We start from the raw sequence: 17,634 nt of genomic DNA on the forward strand, positions 1-17,634 counted from the left end.
AGGGCTCCCATGTTCTCCCCCATGAAGACCCTGACCATGTTGGCCACCAGCCAGGCCCCAAAGGGAGCAGGCTGGAGGACAGCCCCTGACTCCCAGCCCTGCAGGTGAGCAGCTTGACCTGACCTTTCACAGGCTCCACTGCTAACTCCATTACCCTGGCGAGACCAAGAACATGCAGAGGGGAAATTTTATGATGGTTAAAAGACACAAACCTCAGAGTCCCAGGCACTTGGACTTGAATCCTTGAAATTAGCCCATTAAGCAGCCTTGGGGGACATGACTGACCTTTGCTGAGCCTCAAACTTTTCATCTGCAAAGCAGGAGGACAGAAACAGCCTCCCCTACCCAGGACACGCAGGATAAGGATCACAGATCATTAAGCCATCCGCACTGCAGCTGTTTGATGGAATGACTTTATCTGCTGCAGGTGAATTTCAAGTCCTAGGGGTTTTTTCGGCTGAAAGGCATGTGGGACCTTAGTTCCCTGGATCAGGGCTTCAACCAGTGCCCCCAGCAGTGGCAGCGTGGAATCCTACCCACCACTGGACCACCAGAGAAGTCCCTACACATCCTGGTTAAAGGAAGGTGATGGGGCTGAGTGGCGGAAACTTGGTGGAGTGACCCCTAGTGTAGTTAAAGAGTCTTCCTGTCCCTCCCCCCAAAAACGACCAAGGGGTGCTTCACCTGTGTATTTCAACCAGGTATTTTATTGTTCTGGCAACTGCAAAATATACAAATTTCCGACAGGCTTTCCGTTTGAAAGCTGGCACAGCTTCATCCCAGGTAATTAATTTGGACAAATTTATAGAGAACACAGAAAAGTCAGAAGTCACACGTAGAAGGCCCCCAAGCCCACCAACCAACAAAACCCAATCTATACAGCTTTCCATCTTCAGGATCCCTTATACATATTAAATAAATAAATAGCACATCTGCTATCAAAATAATAAAAAAATAAATTTCAAGTATTAGAAACGAAAACGTCATTGGCGTGGTTCAGTCTTTCTTCCCCACCCCCAAATGAAGAGCTCTGCCCACAGTCTCAAGACAGAAGAAGGGGAGGGGCAAGCCCACCCCAAAATGAATAAGTAAAGTTAAAAATATTGGTCCCAGAAGCTTCTGGGGGAGGGGAGTGAGAGCCAGTGGTCAGCGAGGCAGAAGCCCCGTGACCGCGGCTCAGACACAGCCTCCGCCCGCCCCTCCCTCCCTGGAAGTCCAGTCTGTGGCCCCTGGACCCCCCCGCCTCTGCTCCCTGCCTGTCCCCCATCCCTTCCCCCACACTGGGGTTCTCTCTCCACATCAAGGCCCCTGCAAACCAAGGTCCTGATCGGGCCAGGCCTCCTTTGTAAATGCACCGATTTCGGGCAGTCAGAGACCAGGATAAGCACTCAGATCAGCCATCACGAGTCAAAAGTCAGGGTCAGCTCCAACCACCAGAGGAGGAGCCAGAAGGTGGACGTAAGAGCCGTCCTCAGGAGGAGGGCAGCGGGCCCCTCCATCTAAACACAGATACACGCACACGGACACATGCACACAGACACACGCACACGGACACATGCACACAGACACACACACACGGACACACACGACAAGGCAGCAGGAGAGAGGGAGAGTATCACAGGCCCTGCACAGGAACACAGACAGACAGACATCGTCTTGGGAAGATGGCCAGTGATGGGAAGGGAGGGTTTGAACAGTTTGATGTGAAACCCACACGCCTGATTGTAGGGCCTCTGAATTGCGCTCCTGCTCCCCACTGAGTCCCAATCAGAGAAATGTGTATTTTTCTTCTAAAAGCTCCTCTCAAACAAAAAATACAAACAAAAACAGCTCCTCTCCCCACTCCAGGCTCCAGCTGTCTAAACGGCCCCCCACCCCCACGACTACTTCACAAGCTAAGAGGGGGAAGGAGCGGGGAGGGCAGGAAGAGAAGGTGACCTTTGGCACTGGCTTCTAGAGATTCTGAAAAGGGTCACTGGACAAGATCTACCTCCCCGTTCACACCGCTTCTCCTGGGCCTTGACCTCCTCAAGTGGAGGAGGCCCCAGGGGAAGACCAGCAGGCAGAAACTACAGGTGTTCAGAACCACGTGTCCACAGCCTGCTCTGAGCGCCCCCCACTAGAAATGCCACCGGTGCCTCGAAGGCAAGCAAGGACATCCTCTCCTCCGGACCTGCCCAGGACAGCGGGCTCCGCGCTGAGGACACAGCAGGTCTCCGCACGCACACAGGGTGCCGCTCTGCACCCTCCAGCCAGCCTCCCGGAGGACAAGGCCACGAGCGCGGCCTGGCTCGGGTCACTGTCCCCACCCAGGAAGCACAGGAGGAGACGAATGTCCCGGAGGAGGGGGCCAGGTCGTTGTTCCGCATGCTGTCGTCTGGGGTCAGTCTTGCAACAATGCCAGTGCTCGCTGCCTGGCCATTTACGGGGGCGGGGGGGGGGGTCCCCTCACCTCCTCAGAGGCACATCCGGTTCCCACAACCTTCCAGAGCTCCAGCCCCAAGGGCACAAACCCCAAGCATCTTCAGTTGCCGAAGGTGAGATGTTTCAGGTCCCATTCTCTGCCGTTAAGAAAGTGCACAGGCCAGCAGGCCCGGGAGCTGAGCGGGGAGCTTGCGCTGGAAGGCGAGGCCCCCAGGGCTGTTTCAGCAATGTGTTTCCTCCTGCCAGACTGTGCCATGCCCTCCTCAGAGGCAGGACAGACCGGGGACGGTGGGCAACACGCAGAGGGCTGCTGCCTGGCTGACCAGCGGGTCCAGCACGGGACTCCTCTCTTCAGCTGCAGGACCGGCTCTCCTGGGTAGGCCCCACCCAGCTCAAGCCATGAGCTTCCCTTCAGGAGGCAACGTCCAGGCCAGATGCACAAAGAGCCTCTTGGAAGCTTTCATTCCCTTGACCCTCAGCGGCTGAGAGCCTGGCCCCCCTTAAGGTTAGGACTCGGGGGCCAGCATCACCCCCAGCGGGGCAGGTACAGAACGAGATGAACAAGTCCGCAGGGAGGGACCACGTCCTGCCTCCTCTGCGCATGGTCCTTCCCGAGCCACTTGGGATCCACGGGGTGAGCGGCCCGAGGGCTGGGGGAGCAGGGGCAGGCAGGGCCTGGTCCCCCTGGAGCAGCAGACCCTCCTCCACACTGCCCTCCGCCCCGCTCCCCTCTGTGAGACGTCCTTGGATCGCTGGCCGCAGGCAGACGGAAGGTGGGGAGCCGGGTGTAGGGGGGGGCCGGTCAGTGCATCCTGGAGGCGTCCACGCTGCCCGGGGAGCCTTTCATGTTCTGCTCTCGGGAGAGAAGAGGGGGAAGCCTGTTACCATTCCTGCTGACTAGGCTTCGCAAGCAAAGATGAAGTTTGCAACTGAGACGCGGGCCCCCTCTCCCCAACAGAGAACACAGCCCGGAGGAGCAGCATCACCAAATACAGTGTGGGCCAGGAACGTGGTGGTGGCTAAGCCTGGGCTCCCAAGGGGAGAGGGGCCGGGAAGGGCCCTGATCCACGCCCGGAGGAGGCGGGCAGGGGGCGGGTGGGGAGGGCGGGCAGCTCCTGGGGTCCGAGCTGCTCCGAGGGGCACTGGGCACCAGCGCCGGCGGCTCCTCCAGCTGCTGCCCCTTGAGAGCCCAAGGCTGTGCTTGTCCCCACCCGGGGCACTCTTGCTGGCCTCGCTACCAGGCAGGGGCGGTGGGGGGGTGGTTAAATCTGGAGAAGCACTAGGGCCCTTCTCCCAGCCCGGCCTAAGCGGAGCTGTACCACAGCCCTGGGGACCCGGGGCACAGCTGGGACGCCGGAACTCAGGCAAGGAGCTGGGCAGAGAAGATGCATGTGGGTGAAGCTCTCATCCCGTTCTAATAAAAGCAATCCTGCCCATAAGCCCCGCCCCGAAGGAGCTGGGCCAGTACCAAAGCCCCTTAAAAAATCGTTTTCCATCGTCTGGGGGAGCTGAAGCCCACCCCGCACAGCTGTGGGCTCCCTAACCCACCCTCCTTAACCTGCCCTGGAGAAAAAGGAAACACAATTTCTAAAAGTGTTCTCCTCCCAGACTGTCTTAGAGAGGCGGCAGGGCAAGTGGAACCCAGGAGGACAGAAACACAAGCATCACCACAGCCCACTCCCCTCCCAACGGAACTAAGAATCTCTGTAAGACAGGCCCATCGCAGGGCTGGCGGCACGGAAGCCAGGGCCCCACCTGAGCCTGCTTTCAGCCGGACTCAGGGCCCTGGCCACCGACCTTCCAACCATGAGGGCATCAGACCGGCCCCTGTGAGCCAGGCATCTCCAGCAAGGCTCCCGAGGCTCAGAACCAGGGAGGACTCGGTCAACCTGTGAGGTCAGAGACGGAGGTCCGGCTCCCACCCGCCCTGGGACATCACATGCCCGAGGCTGTGGCACCCACAAATGATGGTGATGCGATGAGGACACTGGAAACCACCGGCCACGGGGTGCCCGGGGCTCTGGACACACGGAGACATGGGGGCCGCCCTTGAAAGAACACACATGCTCCGGGGCCTGGGTGAATGAGTCACAGACTTCACAATGGCCAGTCTCCACGCAGACCATGATGCCCCGAGGGCTGAGATGCCATGACTTAGAGAGACGTGGAAGGAACGGAGACCGGCATGCAGGGAGCGTTTTTTACCTTGCCAAGGTTAGTAAGGAGAGAACTTTGAGAAAATATGACAGACAGTTCGTCTTTCAAGCATAGAAGGGGGAAGGAAGAAACATGTCGGGAAAGAAAAACAAAACAACATCTTTAGTAGGATTGTCTTCTGAGTGCGCATTTGACATTTCAAAGCCGAGGAGGCATGGCAACCCACTCCGCTGTTCTCGCCTGGGAAACCCCATGGACAGAGGAGCCTGGCGGGCTACAGTCCATGGGGTTACAGGAGAGTCGGACACGACTGGGTGACTAAACTACAGCGTGGCTTTGTCAATTTCTGTTATGTGAGTACTATAAGAAGCTAAATAATTAAACACATTATATATGACTAAAAAAATAAAAATAAAAAAGCCAAGGGTGCACCGTGAGGGCCAGGCGGTCTCCGGCCCCCGGGGAACGGGCTGCAGGGTAGGTGCTGTGTCCCACCTGTCTGCCACGTGCCTGCCTTACCAGGACACCAGCATCCTGGGGCCACCACCCTAAGACCCCCAGGGCACCCTGCCCCCAGTCCCTAAGGACTCCTGCGGCCCACGAGAAAGAACCCCCAGCCTGGGCAGGCCGCCAAAGCACAGGGCACTGAGCCTCCCTCAGGAGCAGCTCTTGTCCACCAGGCACCGGCCCCGAGCCAGGTATTTTGCTAAGCACTACACCCATGTTCTCATCATCACGACACCTGAGCGCTGGCACATCTGCATGGACGCAGAGAACACATTTTCACTGAACTGGAGGGGTTCTGACCAAAGGCAGCACCAGCCTTAGAAAGAGACAAGTTCAACCTCAAAGGGTGGCTGAATGGCCCTCTCTAAGCAGGAAGATGTCCTTCCTGGCAACACCAGGCTGTGGATCAAAAGGAAGAGGACACGCACAGATGCAAAACTGTAAGGTTCCAAACCCCTAAGGCTGCTTTTCACACAAGAACATTCGCCCTCGGGGCATTCTATGTGTCAAAGGGGTCACCGACACAGGACTGTTACCCTTACAGACTGACTCTGATGGGCAAGCCCACTGTTAAATAAACACGTCGCAGCCACAGGAAGCGGCTGCAAAGCAGAGGCTGCGAGAGCCAGAAAGGAACCCAAACTGCTCTGGGCCTCGCCCCACAGGCTGCAAACGCCGGGTGCCTGGGATGGGCAGGTGAATGGGACCCGGGCAGCTCTGGAAGCCAGCAGAGAGAAAGCAGCCAGCCTTTGGGACTGGACAGCCACTCAACCACTGGTTCTGCTGAGGGCTGGTGGGGTGATTGTGGGAGAGGCCTCACCCTCATCTGGGAAGCGGGGCCAAGAACTGCCCTGCGACCTCCTGGGGTTATTTCAAGGACTAAAGACTCAGGATGTGTACAAGCTGAAAAGTGACAATGTGTATTTCTGGGCAGGTGGTATCACTCAGTCCAAACACAATGCCCAGCGGCTCCTATTTTCCAAGAATAAGCCACGTTTCTGTGTGGATGAGCCTAGCCAGCGAAGGGGAGGATGGGGCAGGTGTGACTCAAGGAGTTAGGGTGATATTTCAGGGTGTCTCTTGTTAAAATTTGTGATATAATGGCCTCAGTTTGTTCCTGTGGCTGGGGACCACCAGAGCAGAGGAAGCACGGAGTTTCTCCAGTGGAATTAAGCAGCGCTGAATTAACCAGAAACTGCAGAGAGACAGCCGCACCCCATCCTGGACATGACCGTAAAGGCCGGGAGTGTTCTGATCCAGGACAACACGATGCGGAGCAGTGGTGTCCAAGCAGACCACTCCGGAGCGGGGGTCCCGGAGCCCCTGAAGGTGGGGGATCCCTGCAGAACAGGAGGGGGCGCTCGGGTCCTCCACAGTTCACTGTGCAGGTTAGGCTCTGCACAAACTTCCCTCTCAAAATGGTAGGGCTCTTGGGGGACGCCCAGAACATAAAAGACAACATCAATAGGCAAAGACCCAGCTTCCCACCAACGTCTGACGCTAAGAGGGAAAGAGCAGGCCGATGTCCAGCCACGGAGAACCACAAACACTGACAGTCACCCCCGCCCCGAGAGGGAGCGAGGAGAAGGCGGCGGCGGCCAGGATGGCAGGAGGACGCACGGGAACACCCACGCCCTGCGTCCTGCCCTGAAAATTCACGGACCCGTTCTCCTTTCTCCTTCAGATTTTACAAAAACTGCCGTTACCCTCACCACAACAGGCAGGGGGGCCAAGCTGGCAAGCAAGGAGAAAGAGACGCAAAGAGCAAAAGAATTCAGAGAAAAATACTTACAAACAGGCTTTCCCTAGCAAAGGCTGCAGAGAGAAAAGGTGGGAGAGAGTCAGTGGGGGGAAGGGAGAGGGCCTGGATCACTGGGGACCAGGCATTCTCTGTGGGACGGAGCCCTGGGCACCCCCAGCATGGCCAGCGGCTTCCAGGTCTGCAACCCCGCAGGACGCGCCCTCCCGCCCCGCCCACCATCACCCGGGGCAGCACGGCCTTGACCGTCACCAAACCCCGCCTGACAGGTCCCTGCGCCTGTGACTGTGGCCTCTCATCTTCCATCTGTGACCCCACCATTTACACCAACACATTATGTCACTGACATGCCACTTTAGCTTTAAGTTTTCACAAAATCACCGCTGATGTTGAGCCCGAAAGGACCACTAATTAGATGTCTTCCAGCCAGTCTGTCTCCTTCATTTAAAAAAAAAAACAGGGAGACTGAAGGCCAGGGAGGTGACAGAACGTGACATAAAACCCCAGAGCTGGCACCAGGGCGGGACACGACCACAGACACACTCAGCACAAGTCTCCCCATCAGCCCGTGGCAGAAGCTGCTGCTCCCCCATCCCACAGATGAGAAAACTGAGGCCTGGAGCAGGCCAATGGCCTGCCCGGGGCAGCACAGCACCGTCACCCCTGCCCCCCACCCCGGGCACACACACAGCCAAGTTTCCAGACAGCACAAGGTTTAAAGGAGTTTCGAGGAAACTCAGGAAGAGCCTGTGGACCTTCAAGTTCAACTTGAACTTGAACCCGTGATTTCTGTCAGAGGCCAGGCATGGTGGGCGGCAGTTAGGGGAGACCCCTAGATGGGACCCAAATCTGTGCCTGGGGATTTCTACATTTCACACCCTGGCCAGGATTCCCAAGTATTGTTGAGGAAGATAGTGGTGTGCTGGAAACAAATTTTATGGCCCAACAGTCAGCGTCTTTCAGCCTAGCATCACAACGGATGAAATAATCTAAGAATTAATCCGGTTGGTTTTCTGCTTTGGGGTTTGTTTTTTTTTTACTATGCTTTAGGAAAAAGTGTCTATTCCAGGTCCTTTGGCCCGGGTCCCAATCTGTCCACGCCGGCTCCAGACACATTCCCAGGGCCCCATCTGACAAAGCTTTTCTCTAAGAGGAAGCAGTGGGGACAGAAGAGATGTCCCCAGGCCACACGGAAGCCAACAGCCCTCAGCCAGATGGGGGCCGAGCTGGTCCTGAACTGGGGGGTTGCCTTCAACTTTTAGAAGAAACTGTCCACACATGTGAATGGGTCACAGACACTCGGCCATCTCTTTGCTTGGCCTGGTTCTGCCCAGGGAAGGCCACCTCCCCGGAAAGGGCGTGTCCGTGCAAAGCCAAGGTCTCGGGAATGGATCCGGGGGTCCCACACTCAAAGGGACGGCCGGGGTCCTCTCCTCCAAGTCCCCACCCCCCCCACGCAGGCCTGAGTCTGTGGTCCCTGCCGCCCTGCCGGGCACGCTCTCCCCACCCTGCACGCGACTCGACTCAGGAAGGAGAAGGGGGTCAACGCACTTGTCCAGGCAGCTGCGTGGGTACCTCCGGGGGCAGGCAGGTGGGCAGGGCAGCGGAGGTAGAGGCCACATGCTCCTCAAAGCTGTTGATGCGAGGCTTTTTGGTGGGCTCGGGGCTGGCTAGTGGGGTGACACTATTGCGTCTCATGAGCGGGTTAGGTCCCTTCTTTGCATCCTAAGCGAGACAAAGACAAAAGAGAGAAGGCGACAGTTACGAGGAGGGGGAGGCAAATAAGCCAAAAAAAAAACACCCCAAAAATCTGAAACCAAACCAAACACGTTTCCCTGCTTCTGGATTTCACTGAGACCACGAGACTGACCACGGAGAACGGCCCTGGACCGCGGGGCCGCCGGCTCGTCCCGCGTCTCCCACTCAGCAAGACCAAGGGATGACCTCTCATCCCAAGCCCCCGCCCCGGTCACTTCCAGACAACCGCTCGACAGACACCACGTTTGCAAAGCAGGCGAGGGAGGAAGAGAGAGCAGGACAGTGATGCAGTGATAGCACGTGAAAGCAGGGGGGGTGGGGGGGTGGGGAAGACCTGGCTGCCAGCCTCCAGGGACGCAGAGGGCGGGGTCCTGGGCTTGAGGCGTGGGCGGTGGGAGGTGTCGGTGCCCGTCCCCCCTCCTGCTGACCTCAAGCCGGCATCTTCCCAGTTCCTGCTCCCGGGGAGCACACCCAGCCTCGGACAGGAAACACAGCCTCCACCGCAGCCAGGGGACCACAGACACAGGAAGCCCTAGCCTTCTTCCGACCACAGGACAATTCGATTGGAGTGGGGACCTCCAAGGTCCCCATCAAGCCCCTGCCCTGTTCTGCCTGGCAAAGCTCTCAGGGGCCATCGGAGCCCAGTTCCAGCCCATCCCCATCATCCCGCTGCAGGAGGGTCCAGTGGGGAGGCTGCTGCCCCTGGAGGGAAAGCCAACGTCCATCTTGCCACCCCCACTCGGGGGGCGCCGTCAGAGCCAAGGCATGAGGTTCACCTTCATCTCAGTCAACCAGCCGGGCGACTGGAGGCCGGGATTTGAATGCCAAGATCTTCTGGCCACGCTCCATGAGAGCAGGGACGGGAACATGGGAATGTCATGCTCGGTGTCAAAGAAAGGGTTGGGTGGATGTTGGCAGAGCACTGGAGTCTCACCATTGGGATAAAGTAAATTCGAACTTTCTTTCACAAGGTTCCTACGCCTGGGCAGAACTTTGGGCTGTTTCTGGGGGATCCCAGCCAGGCTGACCACCAAATTCCAGACTGCCCCCAGGTGGTGTCGCATGCGGTCAGGCACTGGGCTTGTCCAGAGAATCATTCATTCCATCCGCCACAGCGCTAACTCCCAGTTACATCTGTGCTTCCCTAGTCCCACCCTCTTCTTCACTCTTTATCATTTTTGTGAGACTTAGAGACGTAAGTGCATGTAGATGACACCAAAATTTGTGGGTCCCACTGCCACCCGGGACTCTGGAACCTGCGATCATTTGGCTTTCCCCAGAGGAAAAAGCGACGGTAACCAGACCGTGGTTATGTTTAAAAGAGGCTTCCTCCTCCACACTCACTTCTTGGGTCAAGAGGAAATGGGGGAAGAAGCACAGAAAGAAACAAAACGGAGGACGAAGCCAAGAAGCCACCAGACAGGCAGGCAGGAGCACACGGAGGCTGAGAGAACAGGGAGGGCAGTCCCGAGGACCACAGATCCAAACGGAGGCAGGCAGACGCCACCGACCGACACAGCCTTTGCCAGCCCCGCCGCCGGGTCCCTCCCAGACAGACGGCACAGCGGGGGGAGGAGGGGGCCTCGCGCTCACACTCACCTCCGACCTCTCCCGGTGTGTGCTCACAGACTCCACGTTCAGGTAGATGGATTCTACTCGGCAACCTGGGTGAGGGCGGGGACAGGTCAGCTTCGGTTAAAGCGGGACCCGAGCTCACAGCCCCGCCCGGCCCACCTGGGGGACCAGTCTCGGTGGCTGGGTCCTCACGCTCACCATAAGCGATGGGTGTCAGCTTCAAGACAGCGTGAAGCGGGCACTTCAGGTAGGGCATCTCCTCTGGAAATGACAGAAGGGCCCATGGTGAGATGGGAGACTGGAGGGTGGCCATGCCCTCATGAGAGCCCGTGCTGCCTGGGGACCGCAGACACCTATCTGGGCAGGGTGGAGCACACCACCACCCCGACCCAGCACAGGCCCTGCTGCGGGCGGCAGGCGGCCCTGCTAAGACACCCGAAAGAACACGATCAAAGAGAACCCAAAACCCCACGCAATGAGCTGGAGTAAGAGCGTCATTTCCCAAACACCTTAGGAGTCGGCATCCCACTGGCCCGCAGGCAGACACACTAGTGTTTAGCTGGGCTGGGAGCTCTTTAGAGGTAGGTTGCCCCCTCCCCACAGACCCACAGCCCCTGAGATGTGGGGAGACAGGGAGGGTGGGCTTTTTGAGGCCGTTAAGCCCACTTAGCTTCAAACTGCTCTGATACCCTCTGGGGGCTGCAAGAAACCACCCAGATGGGGCTACTTCAGGGGCCCTGCCTCCTCTTCGGGGGGTGGGACCAGCTCCCAACCCCGCCCTCCCCCGGGAGAGAGCATGCTGGGGACCAGGCACCTGCGCTCTTGTCCAGGAAGTAGGCCAGGAGGCAGCGCAGGACGGCCTGGTGGCAGATGACCAGCACGTTCTCCTGCCGCTCCAGTTCCATGATGACAGGCTCCAAGCGCTGCACCAGGTCCTGGTAGGACTGCAGGGTGGAGGGAGAAGGGGGCGCTGAGCTGGAGCAGAAGCCAGGCACCCCGGGCCACGCCCTCCCGCTGTTATAAACCAGAGACCACACCGTCCATCCTGCATCAGCCCACCACCCGCGTGCTGGTCCTGCATCCATCCCGGCCCCCGGGGACCCACGCCACTGCCTCTCCCTGCTCCTTCCTGACCCCCACCCTGCACCCAGGAAACAGAGCCCCGACAGCACAGCACAAAGGAGCCTGAGCATGCTACACAGAGTGATGTCTGAGCGTGTGATTATTCCACCGACAGGAAACGTCCAGAACAGACAACTCCAGAGACAGAACACGGACTCAAAGAAGCCACAAGCCGGGGGACGGGGAACTGGGACTGACTGCTAACAGGCTGGGAGGTCTCTTTTGGGGCAATGGGGAAATGTTCTAGAATTAGTGATGATGGGTGCACAATATTGTGAATGTATAAAAAAAAACCACTGACGTGTACTTTGGCTAAAACAGTGACTTTTATATGATAGGAACTTTATCTCAGTAGGAGAAAATTGAAAAAGAAAGGGAGGGCCTGTGACTTTCAAGACCACGACCCCTGGTCCCTCTCTCACTAAGGAGGTCCCAGGGAATGAGACCAGGGACAGTGCCTTGGGCTCCCGGGAACAGACGTGTGACAGACGCTGAGTGGAGGGGCCACAGACAGGAAGGACCCCTGCGGGGTGTCACCAGGCCAAGGCCTCCGCAGGCCCCAGAGCTCCGCCTGCACGGGACCCTCCAAGCAGAGCTCCAGGCAGCTGCTGGCTCAGCCCGAGGGCCTGCAGGGCCCAGGGGTCCCTCCGCCAGCATCCGTGGAGCCGGCACAAGGGACTTGCTGACGCGCCTGCCCTGTGGCCCACAGTCAGCGGGGTCCCGCATCCAGCACGTCAGCAGCCAGGGCTGTTTCCCTTTCCTGAACTGTCATTTCCGTCAGTGGAGAAACACCTCTGTCCCAGCTGCCGGGAAACACAGCGGTGCTTCCCTTGGAGCTGTGTGAGCGGGGAGGACTCTGTTCACAGGCGGACGGGCGAGGAGGAGCACGGGGCAGCGCAGCAGGGCGGACGCACTGGCCCTCCCTCCGCAGAGCCGCTCAGCGCCCCTGCATCCCTGGCCTCCCGGACGCCGCGGCCTCTGCAGGCCCAGCGCGAGCTCCTCACCGCAGCCCCGCCGCCCGCCGCCCGCCCAGCGCGCACGCACCTCCCCGGTGGGGTAGCGGTAGTAGTACTTGTCCTGCTCACGCAGCGCGTACTCCTCGGGGTAGGTGTCCTTGATCTCCTCGTACGTCATCTCCTCACACACGCCCTGCGGGCACAGGCGGAGATCGCTCGAGGGCGCAGCCCGCAGCCGCCGGGCTGGCCAGCGTGGGAGGCTCGGGGATCCCCCGCAGCCCCTCGGGCAGAGGCCCCGGCCCGCACTCACCGCGTCGATCTCGTTGAGGGCCTTCCACTGCTCGTAGGGCAGCTGCAGGGCCTCGGCCGTCTGGATGGTGCTCTTCAACTGGCTGGTCCACACCTTGAGGTCCTTCAGGTTCTGCTCCTCCACGAACTTGCTCAGGGCGTTGGCGAACTGGGGGCATGGGGTGAGGGGCGCACGCTGGGTCACAGGCTCCACCCACCTGGGAGAGGAGGCGGTGCAGGACCGAGCCCCCGGGGAGGGCGAGGCTGCCCTCACTGCTGGGGGAAGGGGGCTCTGGGAGCAGCCCTGCACACACACCCTCCCCTCAGGCGCGCACATGCGCACACGTGTGAGTCGGTGTCCGATCGGCATACGACACACACACACAGGGACTCGCACACGTACACATAAGGGCACCAATACATACATGAGGACACACACATACACGGGAACACAGACACACAGAGGAACACATAGACACAGGAACATGCACCTGTATACACAAGGACACAGAGATACACAGGGTCACAAACAGACACACACACAGACACAAGGTCACACATACACACAAGGACACATAGACACACACACAGAGGAACACACACACGCACACAAGAGCACAGATACGTACACATGGACACACACGCACAGGGCCGCTCCCCGCCCAGCCCCGGCGCCCCCTACCTTCCTGCCCCGGCTGGACAAGCCCGAGTCGCCCCCAATCTTGCCCTGCAGGTTGTGCTCGCTCTCGCCATGACGGCACAGGTAGATGGTGCGGGGCTGCACGTGGATGTTCATCAGGTAGTACACGATGCGGCTCTGGATGTGATCCTGCACCCGGTTCACCAGGAAGCGCCGGCCCACATCGATCACCTTAATCAGCGACAGGTCCCTGCAGGGGGCGCCAGCCCGTCAGACATGGCTGGTGCGGCCAGAGCCCACCACGCAGACTCGGCCTCCACCGCACCACAGCGTCAGCTCCATGGGGGCACAGACCTTTCTGCTCTGAGAGTCGGGGGGGTCTGAGCCTGCAATTCCCACAGCAGAGTGGGGCTAGAGGGCCTCCCAGAGGATAGGAGAGAGAAAAGCAAGATAACTGAAAGGAAAATAAGGGACAAGAGCAGAGGACAGAGAGAGACGGGCCCAGATACTCACTCTGCACACTCACACACGGTGTCTACGATAGTTACACCGAATATATCACCAAGGATTTTTTTTTGAGATATTTAAAACGAGTGTTTATAAAAGTATCTAGGAGCAAACGCTTCATGGGAATATTATTCATCGGGAATAACAGTCACAGCCCTGAAGCAGGTGGTTCAGACAGTCACTGCTTAGGAATTACCTGTCACATTTATCAGGGTCGAGGGGCTGGTAACTGGCCTCATAGCAGTTAATTCTCTTCATGAAGTCGTCCATAGCTTCTGCGGAGTTGCAATCTTTGTAATCCGGGCTGGAGATTTTCACTTCCTGTAACACCACAAAGAGGCAGCTGATGAATCACGCTGGAGGGCTTTCTGTTTAGAATGAGCAGGATTTGGGGCTTGCAAACTGGGAAAGGCATGGACGGGCTCAGAATGATGATGACCCGACCCAGCGTTCTAAGAGGAAAAACAAAAAAGAGATATGGCTGAGCTCTGAGTCACAGGGAGGGCACCCACGGTAAGGCAAGGACAGGAAACCCAAGAGGATTCAAGACTTTTTTTTTTTTAAGGTAGACCATTTTTAAAGTCTTGACTGAATTTGTGACCACATTGCTTCTGTTTTATGTTTTGGTTTTTTGTCCACGAGGCACGTGGGATCTTAGGTCCCCAACCAGGGAACGAACCCACATTCCCTGCATTGGAAGGCGAAGTCTTACCCACTGGACTGCCAGGGAAGTCCTATCCCAGGTGGGTTCTAATAAATCCCTCTGAATGGGTCCCGATTCAGGATTAATCCAGTAGCCAGGTCACTACTAGACAACCTGGTCTTCAGTCTCACTGAGTCCCTCATAAGCCCCTACCCAGAGGAGGCTGCCTGTCAGCAAAGGGGCCCCAGGGCGTGCTGGCAATGCCCTGTCACTGTGAGTACCTTCCCGGTGGAATCATCGGGTTCCTCCACTGCCCACAGGCAGGGTGGTACCCCGTTGTCACTGGTCCCCAGTGGATGCTTCTCTACCAGGTCCCGACCAAGGCTTGCTTTCATGGGGCAGAGACAGAGGAGAAATTCCCCTCGGGCCTGCCATCCTCTAAAACTGAACAAGCCTGAGAAAGCTGGCAGATTTCGGGGAAACTCAGAATCTGTTCACACGTGCTCTTTTCTTCCTCAACAATGACCACAGCCATGAAAGAGAGGCGGGCACGCTGCAAAAACCCAACTTCAGTGGGGAGTTCGTGTTTCACGGGGGCAGGGTTTTAGTCCAGGAAGAGGAAAAAGTTCTGGAAGTGGACAGTGGTGATGGTTTCCCAGCAGGGTGAATGTGCCAAGTGACTCGGAACTGAACACTTAAAAACAGTCAAAGTGGTAACCTTTTTTATTAAGTTGGCCAAAAAATTCACTCGGGTGTTTCCATACAATGTTACAGGAAAATCTGAAAAACCTTTTTGGCCAACCCAAAGTTATGTATGAAGAAGGAAATGGCAATGCACTCCAGTATTCTTGCCTGGAGAATCCCGTGAACAGAGGAGATTGGTGGGCTACAGTCTATGGGGTCACAAGAGTTCGACAGGCGACTTAAGAGACTAAACCACCACCACCAAAGTTATGTATGTTTTAGTGTAATTAAAAAAAAAAAAAAACTCAGTTCACAGATCTCTTCCGCCAACACAGCCTCTTGCATAAAAAGCACGAGAGAAAAGTCTAAAAACTGCTAAGCAGCTCTGAGGCTTCATCAGAGAAAAGAGATTTCTGAACACGGAGGGTTGGTGAACAGGGATCCAAGGATTCACAGAGGACGAGATGGTGCATGAGCTTCTGGCCAAGTGAGTGTCAACTGCTCACCAGGGAAACAGACAATCCTGCAGCTGGGCTCTGCTTCCCTAGCCGGTGGAAATGTAGAACCAAACCAAAGAAATACAGCAGAAGCCTTTGTTTAGCCCAAGGCAACTTGTATTTCCTCATACTTTGAGCCTCCTCCTTTGGGGCCACTGAAACCAATCTGGACCGATTTTCTACCATTTCAATAGCCCTTCCTAAAATATGAACTCATTTCTGAGAAATGCATGTAAATATTCCCATTGCCTTGGAGCAAAGGCCCACCACCAAAAACTAACGAACTCTCAGCCATCCTGTGAAGGACACACACTATATGGCCAAAGTCTGGCACTCCCTATAGAAGGGTCCGACCAGCTTTTTGTTACAGGTAACATCTTACTCGGATGTATTTAAGCTGGAGAGAAAGTGACCTACAACGAGGAGGGAACTTCTGGTGAAGTCTTCACGATAACCTGTTCTGCTTACAGTTTATTGCTATCAAGTACAATTTATTTCAACGCATCAAATTAAGCTGCCAAGTACCCTCAATTTACCCAGGTAACCCTCCCCTTGACACAGCAAGAGGAGCAGGAAGACAGTTTTACCACTCCCATTTTTCCCAAATTTGGGAATTCTGCCCTCCGTCTGCAGGGTCCTATAGGTTGTTGTCAACACATGACCATGCTTACCTACTGGGAAAACTTACCAGCAAGAGACCAGCCTCCTGTCTCCATTTCCATCCTCCGCCCTAAGTGGCCCCTCACCCCCCAGCGGCCAAGGCTACTGCCACCAAAACAGTTTTCCCACCAAAACTGAGGTCCATGACTTCTCTCTTATGTCCAATAAAGAAAGCTTTCTGCCAACCACCTGAAGGGGCCTTGATAAGATCAGTCCGGGTCGCAGAATATGTTTCTAAGTTAACTACTGCTCTGCACTGCTGACCCACCCTCCCATTCCCCCCCAAGACAAAAGCAAACCACCAGCTGGCAGAGCCAGCTCATCCTCAAGATGCTATGGCTTCTCCTGGCTGACCCGGTCAGCCCTGTTCTCAGACTGCCACCCTCGGGGGTCTTACCATGATGTTGGAGGCAACAACTGTAGGGTCATCACACACAGACTCAATGAAAAACACCTGGAAGGAAACGAGACAGAAACGTTAGGAAACAACAAATGTGGCAACACAAAGGGCCAACTTTGGGATCACTGTGACATCACTGCCACACTGGAGCAGGAAGGCCCCCACACATAAACCCCCAGATACACAAAACAGAACCAGCCATCAGTGTGTGCCCTCCCACCATAGAGGACCCTCCCCTCCTCAGTCTCAGGAACCCCTGAGAGCCCCCACCAGGAAAGCCCAATCTGTAGGCAACAACACCCACACAGTAGCAGGGGAAGCCCAAGTGTGGAGCTGAGGTGCTCCAGACAAGGAACCAGTCAATCCCTGCGGGACCCCCTTGCTCCTGAGTGCGCTGGGCCAAGACGAGAAATCAGGCTCACCTTGAAATCGTTTTCTTTGGCAAAATGGAGGATCATATGTCTCCGCTCTCTAGTAGTATTGGTGGCATCGAAAACCTGGCCAGAGAAGAGAACCCGGTTGGTGTTGACAAGTGTTTACTGCATCAGCAGAGGTCGGGTCTGTCACTTTCTGGGGCCCCAGGAGAAACTGCATCCTCCCAGGCCCCACACAGCCTCCCTCCTGAGCTCAGGGACCAAAGGGGAGGGCAGGGTGGGAACAGTCCTTAAAGCAATGCGCAGGGGAGGGCCACGCTGGGACACTGGCTCCGGGGCCGCGGCCCCCAGGTCCGGCGGGCTGTGCCCCTCAGTCTGTCCCACCCACCAGCTTCCTCTTGGGTCCTAGGGCTACCTTCACCCCCTGCTTCCCTCACAGCTCAGGCCAGACGCCTGTCCCCGCTGGCAGCATCCCCCCACGGCTCTGTCCACACGCTCCGCCCTCCAGGGCACCGTCCCGCGGCAGGGGGGAGATGAGACTTATTCCCCAGACTTACTGCAATCTGGCCCCCCTCCTTCGTCAGGTAACTTTTGACATCTCTCAAGGCAGCCAGGGCACACTGCCTGCAACACGGAAGGAGACAGGTGCATCAGAGTGGGTCCATCTGAGGGGACAGCCAGGC

General features: G+C 57.1%; 1 protein-coding gene across 5 annotated transcripts in view; it reads right to left on the reverse strand.

Moving 5' to 3' along the window:
- Positions 1-687: 687 nt before the first annotated feature.
- PFKFB3 (6-phosphofructo-2-kinase/fructose-2,6-biphosphatase 3) overlaps positions 688-17,634 on the reverse strand; it is an 80,358-nt gene continuing 63,411 nt past the window's right edge. For 2 of the 5 annotated variants that reach the window (XM_043478721.1, XM_043478718.1), the window contains exons 4-16: positions 17,509-17,575; positions 17,000-17,074; positions 16,575-16,631; positions 13,890-14,014; positions 13,229-13,436; positions 12,569-12,715; positions 12,347-12,451; positions 10,995-11,124; positions 10,379-10,441; positions 10,205-10,269; positions 8,399-8,572; positions 6,881-6,903; positions 3,281-4,682 (exon numbers count right to left, since the gene is read on the reverse strand). In XM_043478721.1, the coding sequence (XP_043334656.1) occupies positions 4,640-4,682; positions 6,881-6,903; positions 8,399-8,572; positions 10,205-10,269; positions 10,379-10,441; positions 10,995-11,124; positions 12,347-12,451; positions 12,569-12,715; positions 13,229-13,436; positions 13,890-14,014; positions 16,575-16,631; positions 17,000-17,074; positions 17,509-17,575 (1,282 nt within the window). In that variant the 3' untranslated portion in view covers positions 3,281-4,639. The other 3 variants (XM_043478720.1, XM_043478719.1, XM_043478722.1) reach the window with 3 other exon arrangements.

Source organism: Cervus canadensis, chromosome 10, assembly GCF_019320065.1.
Source record: "Cervus canadensis isolate Bull #8, Minnesota chromosome 10, ASM1932006v1, whole genome shotgun sequence".
Taxonomy (NCBI): domain Eukaryota; kingdom Metazoa; phylum Chordata; class Mammalia; order Artiodactyla; family Cervidae; genus Cervus; species Cervus canadensis.